Raw genomic sequence first — 16,506 nt, forward strand, 5'->3', positions numbered from 1 at the left:
GTGATCAGTATTACCATCCATGTAGCTTTTAATATGCTTGAATTAAAATAAAAATGTAGTTTTAATTAATTTAATTTTATGAAAATTTAATTAATAGTAATTTGAGTGCATCCTCACAGAAATAAGAACTATGTTCAAAGAAGAAATAGAGACCCTTTGACAAATGACCATCGTTTCTACTTTAGTACATTTGTAGCAAAAAATTAGACTTGTCCCTAGAATTTGTGTCAATGAGTAAATTTATAAGCTAATGTTTTTACACCAATATTTTACCAAAACATGGTATAGTCTTTCACAACACAACACCACACACACACACTCTTTTCTTTTTAGTGTCTGGACATCTTAAAACAACTCTATAGTCCGTTTTAAGTCAGTCTTTTACAATTGTTTGATGTCTTACCAGGAGGTGTAAAGCTCAGGTATTTCTGCTTCACCGTGTTGGAGTCATAGAACTTTAAGACATCCAACACAGCCTGAGGATTCTTCTTTTGCTCTAATTTGGTGATATTGGAGGTCTGTAATAATCGAGCCCACTGTTCTGGCATGCCCTAACAAACATATAATCAGAAATTAGTTGCTTTAAATTACTCTAAAAAAAAAAAATCTATTTCCAGAAGTAAATGACAAAATACACAATATGAATAAATCTATTCATTATGTACTTAGGACACTTAAATTCTAAAAGGTCTAATTTTCTGAAAGACTATTTTTGTAAATCTATTGTTAAGGTCTAATTTTCTGAAAGACTATTTTTGTAAATCTATTGTTAATTTTAATTAACAGGATGAGCTCCCTAGGAAAAATATCAAAATACAAAGAAGAAAAGCACTAAGAGTTCAGTTAACCTACAGATAGAAAAGTTAATTTCTAACTTAATACTGAAGGTAAAGGTTTGAATACTGATAGAGAAATCAGTCATAACTGGCCCTCCCTGGTAGCCTTAGCTGCTTCACTGCGAGTTCGATCCCCATACCAAGGTGACCCACATGGCACGGCAGACCTCTCCTGACCTGCCTGCTGCTCCCCTCAACAGTGTACTTTGTGGATCTGCCTGTTCTGCTCCCTGCTCTGCCTTTGGTGAATCCTCTCACCACTCCTGCACCTCATGCCTGTACCCCAGTTCTGTATGCATAAGTTAAAAAAAAAAATCAGTCATAACTAAGTAAACTTACAGTGAATTCTCCAGTAACAGCATCAAAACCAACATGGATGGTATGCTCAAAATCAGATGGAGGAGAAATTTCTGGCCGTTCCTTCTCTTTCTTCTTACTTCCTAGAGGGCATTAAAAAAAAAAATCTTATTTAAATAAATTAATAATGGTAGATCTCTCTGGTGGCTCAAGGGGTTTAGTTTCAGTACCATGAAACTATCTCCAACCACTGCATCATGAATTCAATGCCCAGCCAGGGAGCTGACCAACATGGCACTGCAGACCTCTTTTTGTCTTACCCATGACTCCCCTCAGCAGTGTATTTCAATCAGTCCACAGTTGTGCTCCCCAGTCTGTGTCTGGTGAATCCTCTTATCACTCCACCCCCCACACATCTGGCCTATACCCCAACTCTTGTATGCATAAGTAAAAAAGATTAATAATGGTACTCGGTCATGTTTACATTTTGCCCAAAACAAGTAAGGAACAAGGTTATTTTAGAAAAGAGATTTTCCCTAAAAACACTGGTTTATAAACTGATAAATGAAATACATATAGTAAGTATAATAAACTATCATTAAGTGGGGGGATAGGGAAAAGGGCATGGAGCAGAAGAGATAGCCTCTTTCGAACTCTCATTCTCTCATAAAAAGCTACTTCCTGAGGTATTGAGCCATTTTGAAAACAGGAGCCCATTAAATCCTATTTCCATTCAGATATAGTCATCTAGAATATGCAATCTACATTACTGCGACTATGTATAGTGTACAGCATACAGACCAGTAGTCACAAAAACCTCCTCTCCTTTTTGTCAAAGTACATAATCCTTTACAACAGAGTAAATGATGATTACATTTTAAATTTTCTCCATGGTTTCACCCATCATTTTTGCTATTTTTCTGCTACACACTATCATTAATATTCTCTGTAAATTCGAACTAAGTAGTTTCTTTTTCTCTATTAGTCAACTCATTTTTAGATCTTCTTGCTCTAATCCAAAGTAGTTTACACCTAAATTCAGTATAGTTCCTAGGGGGATTACTTCAGTTTTACCCCATGCTTGAATCTATTTTCTGGATACTACCTTTCCCTCTTCTTGGTTCAACCCATTGTTTTAAACTACAGTTTCTGACTAATAACATATGTTTAGGACAGAAATGTTTATCTCACCTCAGACCTTTCAGAGTTGCTAGTTTGAATGCCAATGCCACTTTATTTTGAAAATCAATTAACCACAAATGCATCAGTCTGTTTCTGGATGCCCTATTCAGCTTTGGTTTTTGCAGTTTATAGTAAAGATTGAAATTACAGAATATGTCATAGCTTCTTTTGTCAAAACTGTATGGTTAGTCTAGATCCATTGCATTTTCATGTGAATTTTAGAATTACTTTAATAAGAAGAAAACTAAAAGCTGCTTGGATTTTATTGGGAGTATACTGAATATACAGTTAATTTAGGGTGAACTAAAAAATACTGAGTCTTCTAACCCCCCTTCTAACCCCTGTATTTACTTATTTTAGTTTTATTTCTTATGACTTATTCAGTGTCCCAGGTGCCAGGGAGGAGGCTGTGTGACCTCCAGAGCCTGGGTTGGGGCTAGACCATGGGAGCACCAAGTAATCTTTTATAGATTCTCCCTAGTTTCAAACATACTAAAACTTTATAGGCTATCCCTGAATTTTGATAGCTTCCAAATGTCTCCATTTATTGAGGTCTTCTTTATTTCCCCAGCTATGTTTTAGAGTTACCAGTGTAGATATTTTTCACTGCTTGCTGGCTTTTTCCTCACTATTCCAAAATTTCTGAGCCTATTGCAAACGGTAGTTTTTAAAATTTTGACTTCCAATTGTTCATTGTCTTAATGGAATCGAAACACAGCTTGGTTCCTGAATTTGACTTTATACCCTAAAACCTTAATAAACTTTTAGATCCAGTGGAATTTCTGTAGCCATCGTGGTATTTTATGAAAATCTGATAATGTCTGAATAAAAACAGGTTTACTTCTTCCCAACCAGTCTGGCTTTCTTTTCTTAAGATTTATTTATTTATACATTCAGGAACTGGGGTACAAGACAGAGGTATGGAGGGCTAGAAAATTCACCAGAGACAGAGTGGGGAACAGAACAGGCAGACTGACTGAAATAACACTGCTTAGGGGAGCAGTGGGTGGGTTGGGAGAGGTCTGCTGGGGATTGAACTTGTGCTGCAGTGGCTGCAGATAGTTTCATAGTGCTGAGCTTGAACTTGTTGTGCCACCAGGGAGGGCCCTGGATTTCTTTTCTTGCCTACTCCACTGGCTAGAACTGCTAGCACATTGCTCAGTACAAGGATAAAAAGGGAAATCTTTGTTTCCTTGATCAATTGGGGAAAGCACTGACTTTTTTCACCATAGGGTTTGATGCCATTCATTCATCTTATCAAGTTAAGATTTCTTTTTATTCAAACTTTGATGAATGTTTTTTATCAGAAAGGAACATTGGATTTTATCAAATGCTGTTCTATATTTATAGAGATGAACAGTTTATCCTTTTAATTCTGTTAATGTAATGCATTATCATTTATTTCCAAGTGTTAAATCAACCTTGCATTCTGAAGTGAAATTTACTTGGTACTGGATTCTAATTTTTAAATTATGCTACAATTCTGAATCTGTTCGTGAGGCTATATGTGTGTAGCTTTCTTTTCTTATACTGTCTTTGGTTGAGGTGTCGGCAGTGCAGGTTTCCTATAATAAGTTGAGATATATTCCTTTCATTTCAGTTTTCTATAAGTTTGTGTAGTATCAATCATACTTCTTTTTTAACTGTTTGGTAGACTTCATCAATGGAGTCATCTGGATCTATCATTTACTTGGTGAGAAGGATAATAAATACAAATTAAATTTCCCAAGTTACCTATTTTTTGAGTGAGCTCTGAAAATCTTTATCTTTCAAGAAATTCACTTTATTTAACTTGCTGTTAAACACATTTCTATATGTATCTGTTTACAATTACCTTATCTTTTTAGTATCTGTAAAGGTGCCATCTCTCATTTTCTATGTTAATAATTTGCATCTCCCCCACCTCTTAATCACTCTGGCTACAGGTTTACATATTTTATTGATATTATTAACAAATCAGCTTTTTAGTTCATTCAGTTTTTTCCCCTTCCTACTTAACTGATGTCTACTTTGATTTTTATTATTTCTTTTTTTCCTACTTATTTGGATCTCACCAATTCTTCCCTTTTAGTTAACTGATCTGAAGTCACTGATTTGAAATACTTTTTTCTAATTTTTCTAACATAGGTGTCTAATGCTATAAACTATAAAAATACTTGTCTGCTTTATAAATATGTGCTCAGTATCCCATTTCTCATATGCATGTTTTCTTATATAAGCCAGTTCTGCCAGTTTTTCATATACTCTTAGCCAATTAGACTGGTCAGGGTGAGTATTTAAACTAAGCCAGACCTGGCATCCAGGAGGTTCAGTCTCTTACTAGTGAATGAAGTTATAAGAAAGAAAACACTATAACTATTATGGACTGTATTTACTAACACAAAGAAAAAACCCAGTCAAAAATTAAAAATATGAACAGGTAAGGAGAAAGGAAAAAGACAAGACATTTAACAAGAGAATTCCTGTTTCTTGTTGTCTAAAGCACTGCCACATATTTCAACTTGGATGTTAAGAGTAGAAAGTAAGAGGTTAATAGATTAAATCTAACATAAGACACATTTATGTACATTAATTAGTTTACTTAAAGAAAATGACACAACATCCTAAAAAATCTGTTTAATTCCTTTTGTTTTTATACAACATAACACATATGTACAAATACTCCCTGTATTTTAGTAGTCCTACAAGGAAGGGAAAGGGCTATTATAAAGAGTATCTAAAACAAACAAACAACAAAAAAAAAACCCACAGCATATCTTAAACTAAACACTGTGCTGGAAAAATACTGCTATATAAACAGAATTACTATTTTATCATTCTGAAAATCAAGCCTACAAGAACCAATAAAAACGACAAACCCCACAATTATCTATCAACAGATGTCTACCAGGCCACTGGATTATTTAATGGGAGGTAACAGAGGAGGAATGAAGCCTTCTTTTAATAAAATGCAGAGCTTGTTAGTGTACTGGGGGGAAAAAATGTTAACAGCTATTTTCCAACTGCATTAAAAAATAAAACAAGCAGTCAGCAACCTCCAGTGAAAAGATGGGGTCGGCCCTCCCTGATGGTGCAGAGGGTTAAAGCACAGCACTGAGAAGCTAGAGCCACTTCGCATGAGTTCATTCCCTCTTGCCCCAGAGGTGACCACATGGCATTGCAGACCTCTCCTGACCGGCCTGCTGCTCCCCTCAGCAGTGTATTTCATTGATCTGCCTGTTTTGCTCCCCACTCTGTCTCTGGTGAAGTCTCTTGCCACCCCTGAGCCTCTGGCCTGTACCCCAGTTCTGTATACACAAATAAATAAATCTTTATAGAAAAGAAAAAACAAAAGAAAACATGGGGTCAAAGTCATGTGTTGCACAAAAGGTACCTAAAAGAATCCTAAGTAGGGCTTCCCTGTGGCACAAGGGGTTAAGTCTCAGTACTATGAAGCTACCAGCAGCCACTGCAGCATGAGTTTGTTGCCCCCCTCCTCCAAGGAGCTGATGCACATGACACAGCAGACCTCTCCTGTCTCACCCTCTGCTCCCCTCAGCAGTATTTCTCAATCAATATGCCTGTTTTGCTCCCCACTCTGCCTTTGATGAATCCTCTCATCCCCACACCTTTGGCCTATACCCCAATACCTGTATGCATAAATAAATAAAATAAATCTTAAAAAACATATAGGTTAAAAAAAAGGAATCCTATGGAGCTGGAAAAGATCATGCTTAGTGAGATAAGCCAGAAAGAGAACGAAAAATACCGGATGGTTTCACTCGTAGCAGGAGTATAATGGACCAGGCGAGAAAATAACAAAAATAATGAACAACCATAGACCAGAGACATTCTGTGGGGGTGGAGTGGGGAATGGGATCAAAAACGTGTGGGGGGGGGGGAAGGGAGGGAAATGCACGGGACTATGGTGGTGGCACAGGGATGATTTGGTGATGGGAAACCCGTGGGGATTACAATTGAGATGAAAAAAAAATGTGCAAAATGATGTAAAAATAAACATTTTAATAAAAAAAAAAAAGGAATCCTAAGTATATTACTGCCACATCCTTTAAAGTCACCACCTTTCATGCTATATCTGAACGACAATCTAAGGCTAAACAAAACCTTGTCCACAAGCCTACATCTAATCTAACATTGCCCAACATTTTCAATCAAAGTATCAACAGATTTTTTTTTGAGGAATATTGCCCTTTTTATTTTTAAGATTTATTTATGTATACATACAGAACTGGGGTTACAGGCCAGAAGTACAGAGGCAGTGAAAGGATTCACCAGAGACAGTGGGGGACAGAACTGGCAGACTAAGGAAGGGGAACAGCAGGGGAGACACCTCCAGGTCAGGGAATCGAACTCACACTGAATCGGCTGTGCTTTAACCAGCTGTGCCCATCAACAGGTTTTTAATAAAGTACACAATAAGCAGATTCTAAAATTTAGAGAAGACCAAAGGGTCAGTAGATCCTAAAAAAGATTAGATTTGCTCTATCATGTATTACAAATCACAGCTAAAACAATTAAGGCAACATGCATTAGTTTGGATAAAGAAAAATAAGCTAACATAGCAAAGCAGAAAACAGAAAAAGAGCCTGACATACACAAAGCCAGATAAAATAACAGCTGATAAAATAACAGCTAGTATTACAGGCACATAGGAAATGATAAACATTTCAATGATAAACAGTCTGGGACTCTGTCCATCCCATTTTTTTAAAAAAGTGAAATATATCGTGCGTTACAGATAGACACACACACATACACATTAAAAATGTAAAAGGCAAATTGTAAAACTTGTAGAAATAACATAGGATCTTTGACCCCTAGTCAAACCATAGAATCCAAACCAAAAAGGAATTAATTTAACTACACCAAAGTTAGTAACTTCTATTCATCAAAAGATACCACTAAAAGGGTAAAAAGGCAAATCATAATCTGGAAAACTGTATTTAACAAAATAGCTATTAAAGGATTGGTATACAGATTACTAGTGATATTTACTGTTAAGTAAGGAAAAAACTTAGTATATAAAAGGATTAAAGAATAGATGTCAAAGGAAAAGCTCAAGTGAATGATAAATTAACATATGAGAAGATGTTTAATTTCACCCAGTCAACAGAGAAAGGCAAACTAAACAAAATGAGACCATTTCGCCTTTCCCAAGTCAGCAATAACTAAGGTACTGTAATACAATACTTGGCAAGGCTGTTCAGAAATGGGAACATTCATCTTTTGAGGGTAAGAATGAACATAAAAAAGTTAAGTCAAATATGGGAATACTCTGCAACTCAGGGATGCTACTCCTACATACACATAGCAGAGCAACCTTTACATCTTTAGTAGGACACACCCTGATACATTTTACACCCTGACCTGATATACACATAAATGGAACAAATTTCAATGAAAGAACCCTTTCATTATGTGCAATATTCTGCTCATTTCTATTTTTTAAAGATTTATTTATTTATGCATAGAGAACTTGGGTATAGGCCAGAGGCGCAGAGGGTAAGAGGATTCACCAGAGAGAGTGGGGAGCAAAACAGGTAGACTGATTGAAATACACTGGTGAGGGGAGCAGCAGGTAGGTCAGAAGAGGTCTGCCAAGCCATGTGGGTCACCTCCCTGGCTAGGTATCAAACTCCTACTGCAGTGGCTGTGATAACTTCATAGTGCTGTGCTTTGACCTGTTACACCTCCAGGGAGGGCCCATGTTCTGCTTACTTCTATTGTACTCCATCTACTATCTTCCACTAAATAAATTTCATAGTCTACTAATGTATTGTTTTTTTAACTCCTGCAATATTTTAACTGAAACGAAAACAAAACTGATGCCCAGGTTAAGTACCTCAAAACTGATTCAGTTGGTTTAGGATGCAGTTTGGACATAGATTTTATTATTTTAAGTTTCTTAAATAATTCTAATAAGCAAGCAATTAAAATCAAGAATAACTAAATTAATGGGTTGCTTAATCTTTGAAGTATTGCCCTGGATAAATATTGCATACGTCTACTAACAGTTATGTTCAAGATTACTCACAGTGAATGTTACTATTGAAAACAACCCAATGTGTAATGGCAGATAAGCTAAATAAAATGCCATATTTCTACAGGGTACTAGTACAAAGTAATGAAAACGAACAAACTATAGCTACTTATCTATCAGTAGTGAAAAATGAGTAACTATAGCAGTATGTGTATCAATTTGGGTCTCAAAAACATAAAGGTGGGTGATAAATAGAGGGTCTGAGTATAATTCCATGTATAAAGGACTCCCAAACAGGCAAGCCTAAATTATATATAAGTTGGGAGATATTACATCATAAAATTATATTGCAAGTTGGCATAAACACTGTGTTTAAGGGGAGCCATGCCCTCCCTAGCCCACCAGGCACTTCTCTGTGGAAAGTTACACTGCTTGCCTGTGCTACAAAATTATACTGCAAAGGAATAAAAACACAAAATTCGGGATGATGACTATTGAGGAGAGAGATAGGAAAGCATAGCAGATAGGGACAGGGATACCAATAAAATTCCAGCTAGGAGGTGGAAACAAGGGTAGGTTATTAAAAAATTTACTTTCGTGTGTATCATGTCATCACAAAACTAAAAAGTTAAAGCAGAACTGTCTTTATATGAAGTTGTAAAACAGATTAAAACCGAACAGAGGTGAAAAATTAGTTGCCTGAGTGCAACAGAAGGATTAGACTGTTTGGGACAATATGTGGAAGCAGAGTGGTAACTGCTGAAGCTGGGTGACAATTCAGTATATTTTGTATATGTAATTTTCTATAATAAATAATTTAAAGAGGAAGAAAATGAATAAGAGGAAAAGTTTAAGAGTTTAAGTTTTAAAACTAGCGCAAAAAGGTTCTTAGATTTTGAATATAATAAACACAAGAAAACAAAAATTTTAGAAATCACCAAAAAATTTACTGAATATTAATTACAGGTCATAGGAGTTTAAAAATCTAAGTGCAATCAGAGTCATTCCTAGGACACCAGTACTCTTGATCTCATTTTGTCAGGTGCAACTTTAAGTTGCAGTTGATAATTCTGAGAGAAAGGAAGAAAAGGGAACTAATAACGAGTATTTAGGTAAATAATGCATAAGCAATTTACTACAAGCCCTACTTATACCCAAAGTTCAGAACTGTCCATACTTTCTCTTTGCTTCTGTTTCATTTTATACTCTTCCTTCCCCTCTCCACAGCTGTCTCTAAGTATGTTTACCCTATCTTGAACATTCCCCTTCCTCATTTGCATTCAGGAAACTGGGTAATTCCTTCTGGCATTGCTTTTTGGGGCTGGAAAACAATTCTTTTAAATTGAAGTAACAATGCATTTTTTTTTTAAGATTTATTTATTTATTTATACAGAACTGGGGTACAGGCGAGAGATGCGGAGGGTGAGAGGATTCACCAGAGACAGAGAAGGGTACAGAACAGGCAGATCGACGAAGTACACTGCTGAGGGGAACAGCGGGCAGGTCAGGAGAGGTCTGCCACGCCATGTGGTCAACTCCAGGGCAGGCGGGAATCGAACTCATGCTGAAGTAGCCTTAGCTTCTTAGTGCAGTGCTTTAACCCGCTGCACCACCAGGGAGGGCCCGCATTTTAATAATATATTAACTTCCCTAAATTTTTTAATGATCTCCATAATTTCAATGTCATTTCCAAGTTTTCCTACTTTAAATATACTGACTTGCTACTATGGAGGATGAAGATTTAGTGCCCACCAACACAAATACATTTCTTCATCCTCTTCCAACACATCAATTTTTTTTTAAAAGATTTATTTATTTGTGCATACAGAACTGGGGTACAGGCCAGAGGCTCAGGGGTGGTGAGAGGCTTCACCAGAGACAGAGTGGGGAGCAGAAAGAATAGGCAGATTGAGGAAGTACACTGCTGAGGGGAGCAGCGGGCGGGTCAGGAGAGGTCTGCCATGTGGTCACCTCCAGGGCAGGCGGGAATCGAACTCATGCAGAAGTGGCTTTAGCTTCTCAGTGCTGTGCTTTACCCACTGTGCCACCAGGGAGGGCCCCAACACAATTTTAATTCATTTCATAATTTCCTCCTTCATTCTTTATCGAATCTAGTCTAAATACATTTTCCATCTCACACATGCCAAATATACACCCCATCACTTTTCATAAATCAACTTAAAAAATACATACCACGAGGCTTTTCAACTACCATCTCACATGAAATCTTGGAAGTAAAAACAAAATTATAAGAGATATGTAACACACCAATCTTCTTCCACTTGTGTTTACCTACCTATGAAATCTAAATCTATCTCTACTTGCATCTATTACGAGTGATGGACCATACTGCCAAGCTGAATATTTAAAATTAAAAAATCCCTAACCCTTATTCTACAACCTATTAGAATCCATGAATTCTTACTGAGTTCTAAAACCAAAAAGTTCTGAAAACTAGTTCTTTCCTTAGATTTGGTCCTAAAATAAATCTAATGACTTAAAGTTATATGTGATTATTTATAGTCTTTATTCCATTTGTGTGACTAAACCATTGATTCCTAAATAGGAGCAATTATGCACTATGGGAAATATTTGGCAATATCCAGAGACATTCCTGTTTGTCACAACAACTAGGTGACAAGTGTTACTGACATTTACAGGGTAAAAGCTAGGAATGTCATGAAACAGCTCATAAAGCACAGGACAGCTACTGGAAAGCATTATTTTACCCCAAAAGTCAATAGTACTAAAGTCAGTACAAACTTGGACTAGATTCGTGTTTGCAGAAGATAATTAATGTGATAGCTAGCCTCAGATGCTTCTGAAGGAGTTATTCTATATGATATATATTTTTATTACATATATTTTATCTCATATATGTGTATGCATGTAATTGTGAGTGAGCATAACTACTCAAAAATCAGAAAAACTCAATTTCAAAACAGTTGGCCTCCACAATTTCAGAAAGGGGGTTGTAGGCTCTACCTTAGCATTGTTATGATAGACTTCTTTCTCAAATATCACTAAAATTTGGAATCCATAAACCATCCTCCAGGTCTTAGAAAGCAAGAGATAAAGAAACTCAGTGAGGCACTCCCTGGTGGTATAGCGGGTTAAAGCACAGCACTAAAACTAAAGCCACTTCCGCATGAGTTCGATCCCTGCCTGTCCCAAGGAGATCCACATGGTGCGGCAGACCTCTCCTGGCCCCCCCACTGCTCCCCTCAGCCGTATACTTGTCAATCTGCCTGTTCTGCTCCCCACTCTGTCCCTGGTGAATCCTCTCACCCTCCGCATCTCTGGCCTGTACCCCAGTTCTGTATGAATAAACAAGTAAATTTAAAAAAAAGAGAAAAGAAACTCACTGAATATAACACGTAGGATGAAAAACAACTTAAGTTTTAGATGGAAATCAAATACCTAAGAGTTCCTGTATACCACCATGAACTGTTTTTCTTGGATCTGTTTCTTGTTTTCACCATTATAAAAAGTCAATTTATTATAATATAATTAAAAAGACATCAAATGGGTAAAATAATAGACTTTTGAAACAACAGTAGCTATTTACCTTTCTCTGTGCTGGAGAATATAGAGATGATTTTATGCCTGGGCTTTTTTTCCTCTGGAACAGAGGGCAAAGGTTTCAAACTGTGATTGGCTGATAAAGGGTCTTTGCCTCCGGTGCTAAAAATGGTACTGCTCATTCGCACAGGAGGTGCTGGAGGCTTGTCTTCCAGTTCTCCGTTATCAGACATGTTTCAGAGTTATGGTAATGCCTGAAACAGATAGGCAAAAAAAAAAAAAAAAAAGTTAATAACAAGGTAAAGAATGGTATGGATATGAACAAAACAGTAATAATCCTTTTACCAACTGAAAATTAGAAAATATAGCATCTATTTTGAGTACAATTTGCAAAATTATGAAAACTCATGACAGTGGTTACCAATAAATAAGTAATCACTTCTAACAAAGATAGTGAATGGTTGGCTAAGAAAATGCTTGAAAAGTCATGACCAGTTAAGAGAATTATGCAGTTTATAGGAAGTACAATTAAACTATCATATCAAGAGATTCAACAAAATCAATTGATTCTAAGAGTGAATAGTTCAATAAAAAGACAACATGAAGTCTTAAAAAGAGAATCCCAAAGAGTATCTTGGTCAGCCAAGCAAAAGTATAGGTCTCTGATAGGTTCATTTCTAGTCAAAGAGTGGAAACCTGCTTATAATAAATTATCAACCCATATCCCCCAATCTGATTCCATGCTCACAACACAGGCTTAAACTTTGTTGAAGGATGAAATGTGCCACTGAAGATCTCTCTGAAATTTTGATATTCTCATGGCAAGTTATTTCCTAACAAGTTGTGCACAGTCCCATAGAATTTGACCCATCTGGAACATTGGCAAAAGTAGATCCAGAATCAGGCTGAAAGTCACACATATGAGACCACATATCTTTTACCCTGTATACTCTATCCAGGGAGTCAAGTAACCCTTCTTATCTAAAAGGCTGATTCAACAGAAACTTCAAGCTTATTTTTATACACTTGTATGTATGTTCTTTTTGAGAAAGTAGATTACGCATATTTAAAACCAGCAGAGAGACCCCTAATAAGTTCTGATACAAAAGTATACATATGTTAGGAAAGACATACTTCTCCCACTAAACAGGATTTTGACTGGTAATTACATTTGATTATAAAGTTATTTACTACATCTAAGTGAGTAAGATCATGTGTATGTGTCTTTGGGCATATACATATACTCAGTAATAATACTAAGTGTACTTACATTAAAAATAAAATTTTAAAGTAGTTATAATTTGATAACTGAGAGATGAAGAGGAAGGCTGAATGAAGGGGGGGAATTAGTATTTCTGCATAGAGAAAGGAGTAAAACATTTATATGTTCATATAATAAAGACAGCCTGAAGTAAAGTTAAAATGACAATATGAAGGCAGGCTCTAAGGAGGTGATGCAGACACCAGCTAGACATTTTTCAGACCATATGGGCGTTATATTGTTTGGTAAGTGGGATATAAGCAGGATGCACCTGGTTTTTCTTAAGTGTGAGCTGTGAGGTATGTTTTACCAAAGAGGATTTATCTTCTGTTGGAAAAGGGAAGAAGATAATGCTTACTGAAAATATTTTAACGATCACTTTATGAACTGATATATCAAGATAAAATTTTTTGAAGAAAATTTTTATTAAGGTATTATAAGTTTCTGATCTTTAGTGTGACCATAACATTAAGGCTAACAGATTAATCCTAGAGTAGCTCACATTTATCTTAATTACAGTCACAAAAACAGCAAAGTCACAATGTTCAGATTTTGGTTACACAATGAATGTTATATACTTATGCATATAAAAATTGTCAGAATAATATAACAGAATTTAAAAATACAGATGCATTCATTTATTGAGGGTAAAGGATAAAAATATTAACAGTGGTTATCTGTGAATACTTAATTTTTTTTAAAGATTTATTTATTTATGCATACAGAACTGAGGTACAGGCCAGAGGTGCAGGGGCAGCGAGAGGCTTCACCAGAGACAGAGTGGGGAGCAGAACAGGCAGATCGAGGAAGTACACTGCTGAGGGGAGCAGCGGGCGGGTCAGGAGAGGTCTGCCACGCCATGTGGTCACCTCCGGGGCAGGCGGGAATCGAACTCATGTGCAAGTGGCTCAAGCTTCTCAGTGCTATGCTTTAACCCGCTGTGCCACCAGGGAGGGCCGTTAATTAGTAATTTTTAACTTGATTATAAGCATTATAGTTGTGGCTAAAAATATATAACCCCAAGCACCAACATTATTTAATGTAAACCAACTACTTATATCCTGAAGACTGGCCCATAGATAGAACATGACAAGAAACATACACTTTTAGCTGTATGTTGTACAGTATTTTGGTTCAGAGAAAGGGTTATGGCATCGATTGCTTTGGTTGGAATTGTGGTTCCAACTGTGTATGTGTAGATTCAAGAGAGACAGAGTGGGGAGCAGATCAGGGGAGCATTTGGCCAAGACAGGAGAGGTCTGCTGAGCCAAATGTGGGTTTAGCTCCCTGGCTGGGAATCAACTCATGATGCAGTGGCTGTGGATAGGTTCATAGACTGTATCTTAACTCCTTGCACCACCAGGGAGGGCTCTGCTTCATTTTTAAGAAAAAGACTAAATATTTAAATCTGAATAGCCGCAGTTTGTAGGTCAATTATTCTTTCAAGTAACTTTCATGTTTCATGAAAAAAGGAGACATTTAGCTCAATCATCAAAGTGGCTTGCTGGTGCGCCAACCATTCATACTTTCTTAGTACTTTATGAATACTTTCCATTTTGCAATGTGAAATACTTTAAATTCAAAAGTAGAGCAATAATAAGATAAAATAATTTTATTATTCCATCAAGATTTTTAAGTGACAATGACTTTAAAAACAAAAAACTACAAGTATTTGGCCATTGCTGACCTGTGTTAAAGTGTCAGTTTTCTCTGGCATAAATTTTGCCTCATCAATGCCAACACAGTGCAAGAGGCAAACAATACTTAGTATTAAGTACGAAAATAATTTTTTTACTCCACAGGTATTAAGGATACCAGAAAACACACTTTGAGAATTGTGTACCCCACCTCTGCACTTCATCCTCAAACACAGCCTTCAATTCTTTCTGATATTTATTGAGGAGATAAAAGACTTTTATTCCATCTTATACTCTATTGAACAAATTTTAACATAGGAAAAGATAAACAGTGGCTAGATTTCCAAGTGAGGCAAAACACAAAAACTCACTGAAATCTTTAACATGGTTGAAATCTATACATGTAATCTATATATATTTTAAAAGATTTATTCATGAATACAAGAACTGGGGTACAGGCCAGAGGTTTGGGGGATGAGAGGATTCACCAGAGACAGAGTGGGGAGCAGAACAGATCAACTGATTAAAATACACTTCTGAGGGGAGCAGCAGGTGGGTCAGGAGAGGTCTGCCATGCCACGTGGTCACCTCCCTGGACAAGATGCCAACTTGTGCTGCAGTACCTCGGATAGCTTCACAGTGCTGTACTTTCAACCTGTTGTGCCACCAGGGAAGGTCCTACTATATTGTTTTTTAATAAGAAAAATAAAAAAGATCAGTAGGTTTGTGGGTTAGTCAGTGAAATTGCCATTTATATGAAAAACACCGAATTCTAAGCAAACAGCATTACACAACAACTTTTAGAACATTTATTGGTCTACTTTAAAATATACAGTGCCTTTCTTATTTTCTGCACAAATTCAGTCCCAGAGAACTAAAAAGGAGTTAATACATTGTTTCAGACCCTTGTCTTGGTGACTATATATTATAATGTTGAATTAGCTGTGTTTCAAGGAAATCCCAATTAACACGACTCACCCTATAGATAATACATGCCTACACAAAACCCAATTTAATATTAAAAATTAGTCACAGGTGTCCCCAATGGTATTAAACAAGATGATAAATGACAGCAACAATTCTAAGTAACTTGTATAATAAGTGATTAGATCTTAGAAAACACAAGCATAACCCTTAATACAACACTGATGACTGCTACTAGCTTAGATGAGGACTCATCACTTCATCTCATTTCTATAACTACGCTCTATGTTTTCAGTTGCTATTTAGAGGAAACTGGATAAAGCTCTAGGTTAGCTTCCTAAAGAGTGTCTAAGCATTCATTAACTTTTTTGTTTAAAGAAATTCTCATGCCCTACCTGGTGGCGCAATGCTTAAAGCACTTAACTGCAAGCAAGCTGATGCTTCAGGGCGTGGCAGACCTCTCCAGACCTGCCCACTGTTCCCCTCTGCAGTGTTCTTCAATCTGCCAGTTCTGCTCCCCACTCTGTCTCTGGTTAACTCCTCTCACTGTCCCTACACCTCTGGTCTGCACCCCAGTTCCGTATGCATAAATAAATAAATCTTTTTTAAAAATCCTCTAAGCCATGATTAATTACAAAATCAACTAAAAGCAACGCATCATTGCTTTTCCTGGTCATGCTTTCCTCAGCAGTTAACCATAACCCACAGACTGAGGGCCATTTACAAATGAATCAATTGGATCATGTGTGAATGCGTGACACAAATCCTATGCCTCATAATCCCCAAGTATACCAAAGAATTTCCTGAGCTATTATCATCTTTGTGTATATGTTTCTCCCTAAATTTTCTTTTTCAACCAAAAAAGTA

The 16,506-nt window shown here is 36.6% G+C and overlaps 1 protein-coding gene across 1 annotated transcript in view; it reads right to left on the minus strand.

The window, feature by feature from the left end:
• PAK2 (p21 protein (Cdc42/Rac)-activated kinase 2) overlaps positions 1–16,506 on the minus strand; it is a 56,136-nt gene that overhangs the window by 17,815 nt on the left and 21,815 nt on the right. The window contains exons 2-4 of the mRNA XM_004675125.2: positions 11,864–12,071; positions 1,176–1,276; positions 404–551 (exon numbers count right to left, since the gene is read on the minus strand). Coding sequence (XP_004675182.1) covers positions 404–551; positions 1,176–1,276; positions 11,864–12,050 — 436 coding nt within the window. The 5' untranslated portion in view covers positions 12,051–12,071. The remainder of the gene's footprint in view (positions 1–403; positions 552–1,175; positions 1,277–11,863; positions 12,072–16,506) is intronic.

This window comes from Condylura cristata, unplaced genomic scaffold, assembly GCF_000260355.1.
Source record: "Condylura cristata isolate star-nosed mole 26May11 unplaced genomic scaffold, ConCri1.0 scaffold00003, whole genome shotgun sequence".
Lineage (NCBI taxonomy): Eukaryota > Metazoa > Chordata > Mammalia > Eulipotyphla > Talpidae > Condylura > Condylura cristata.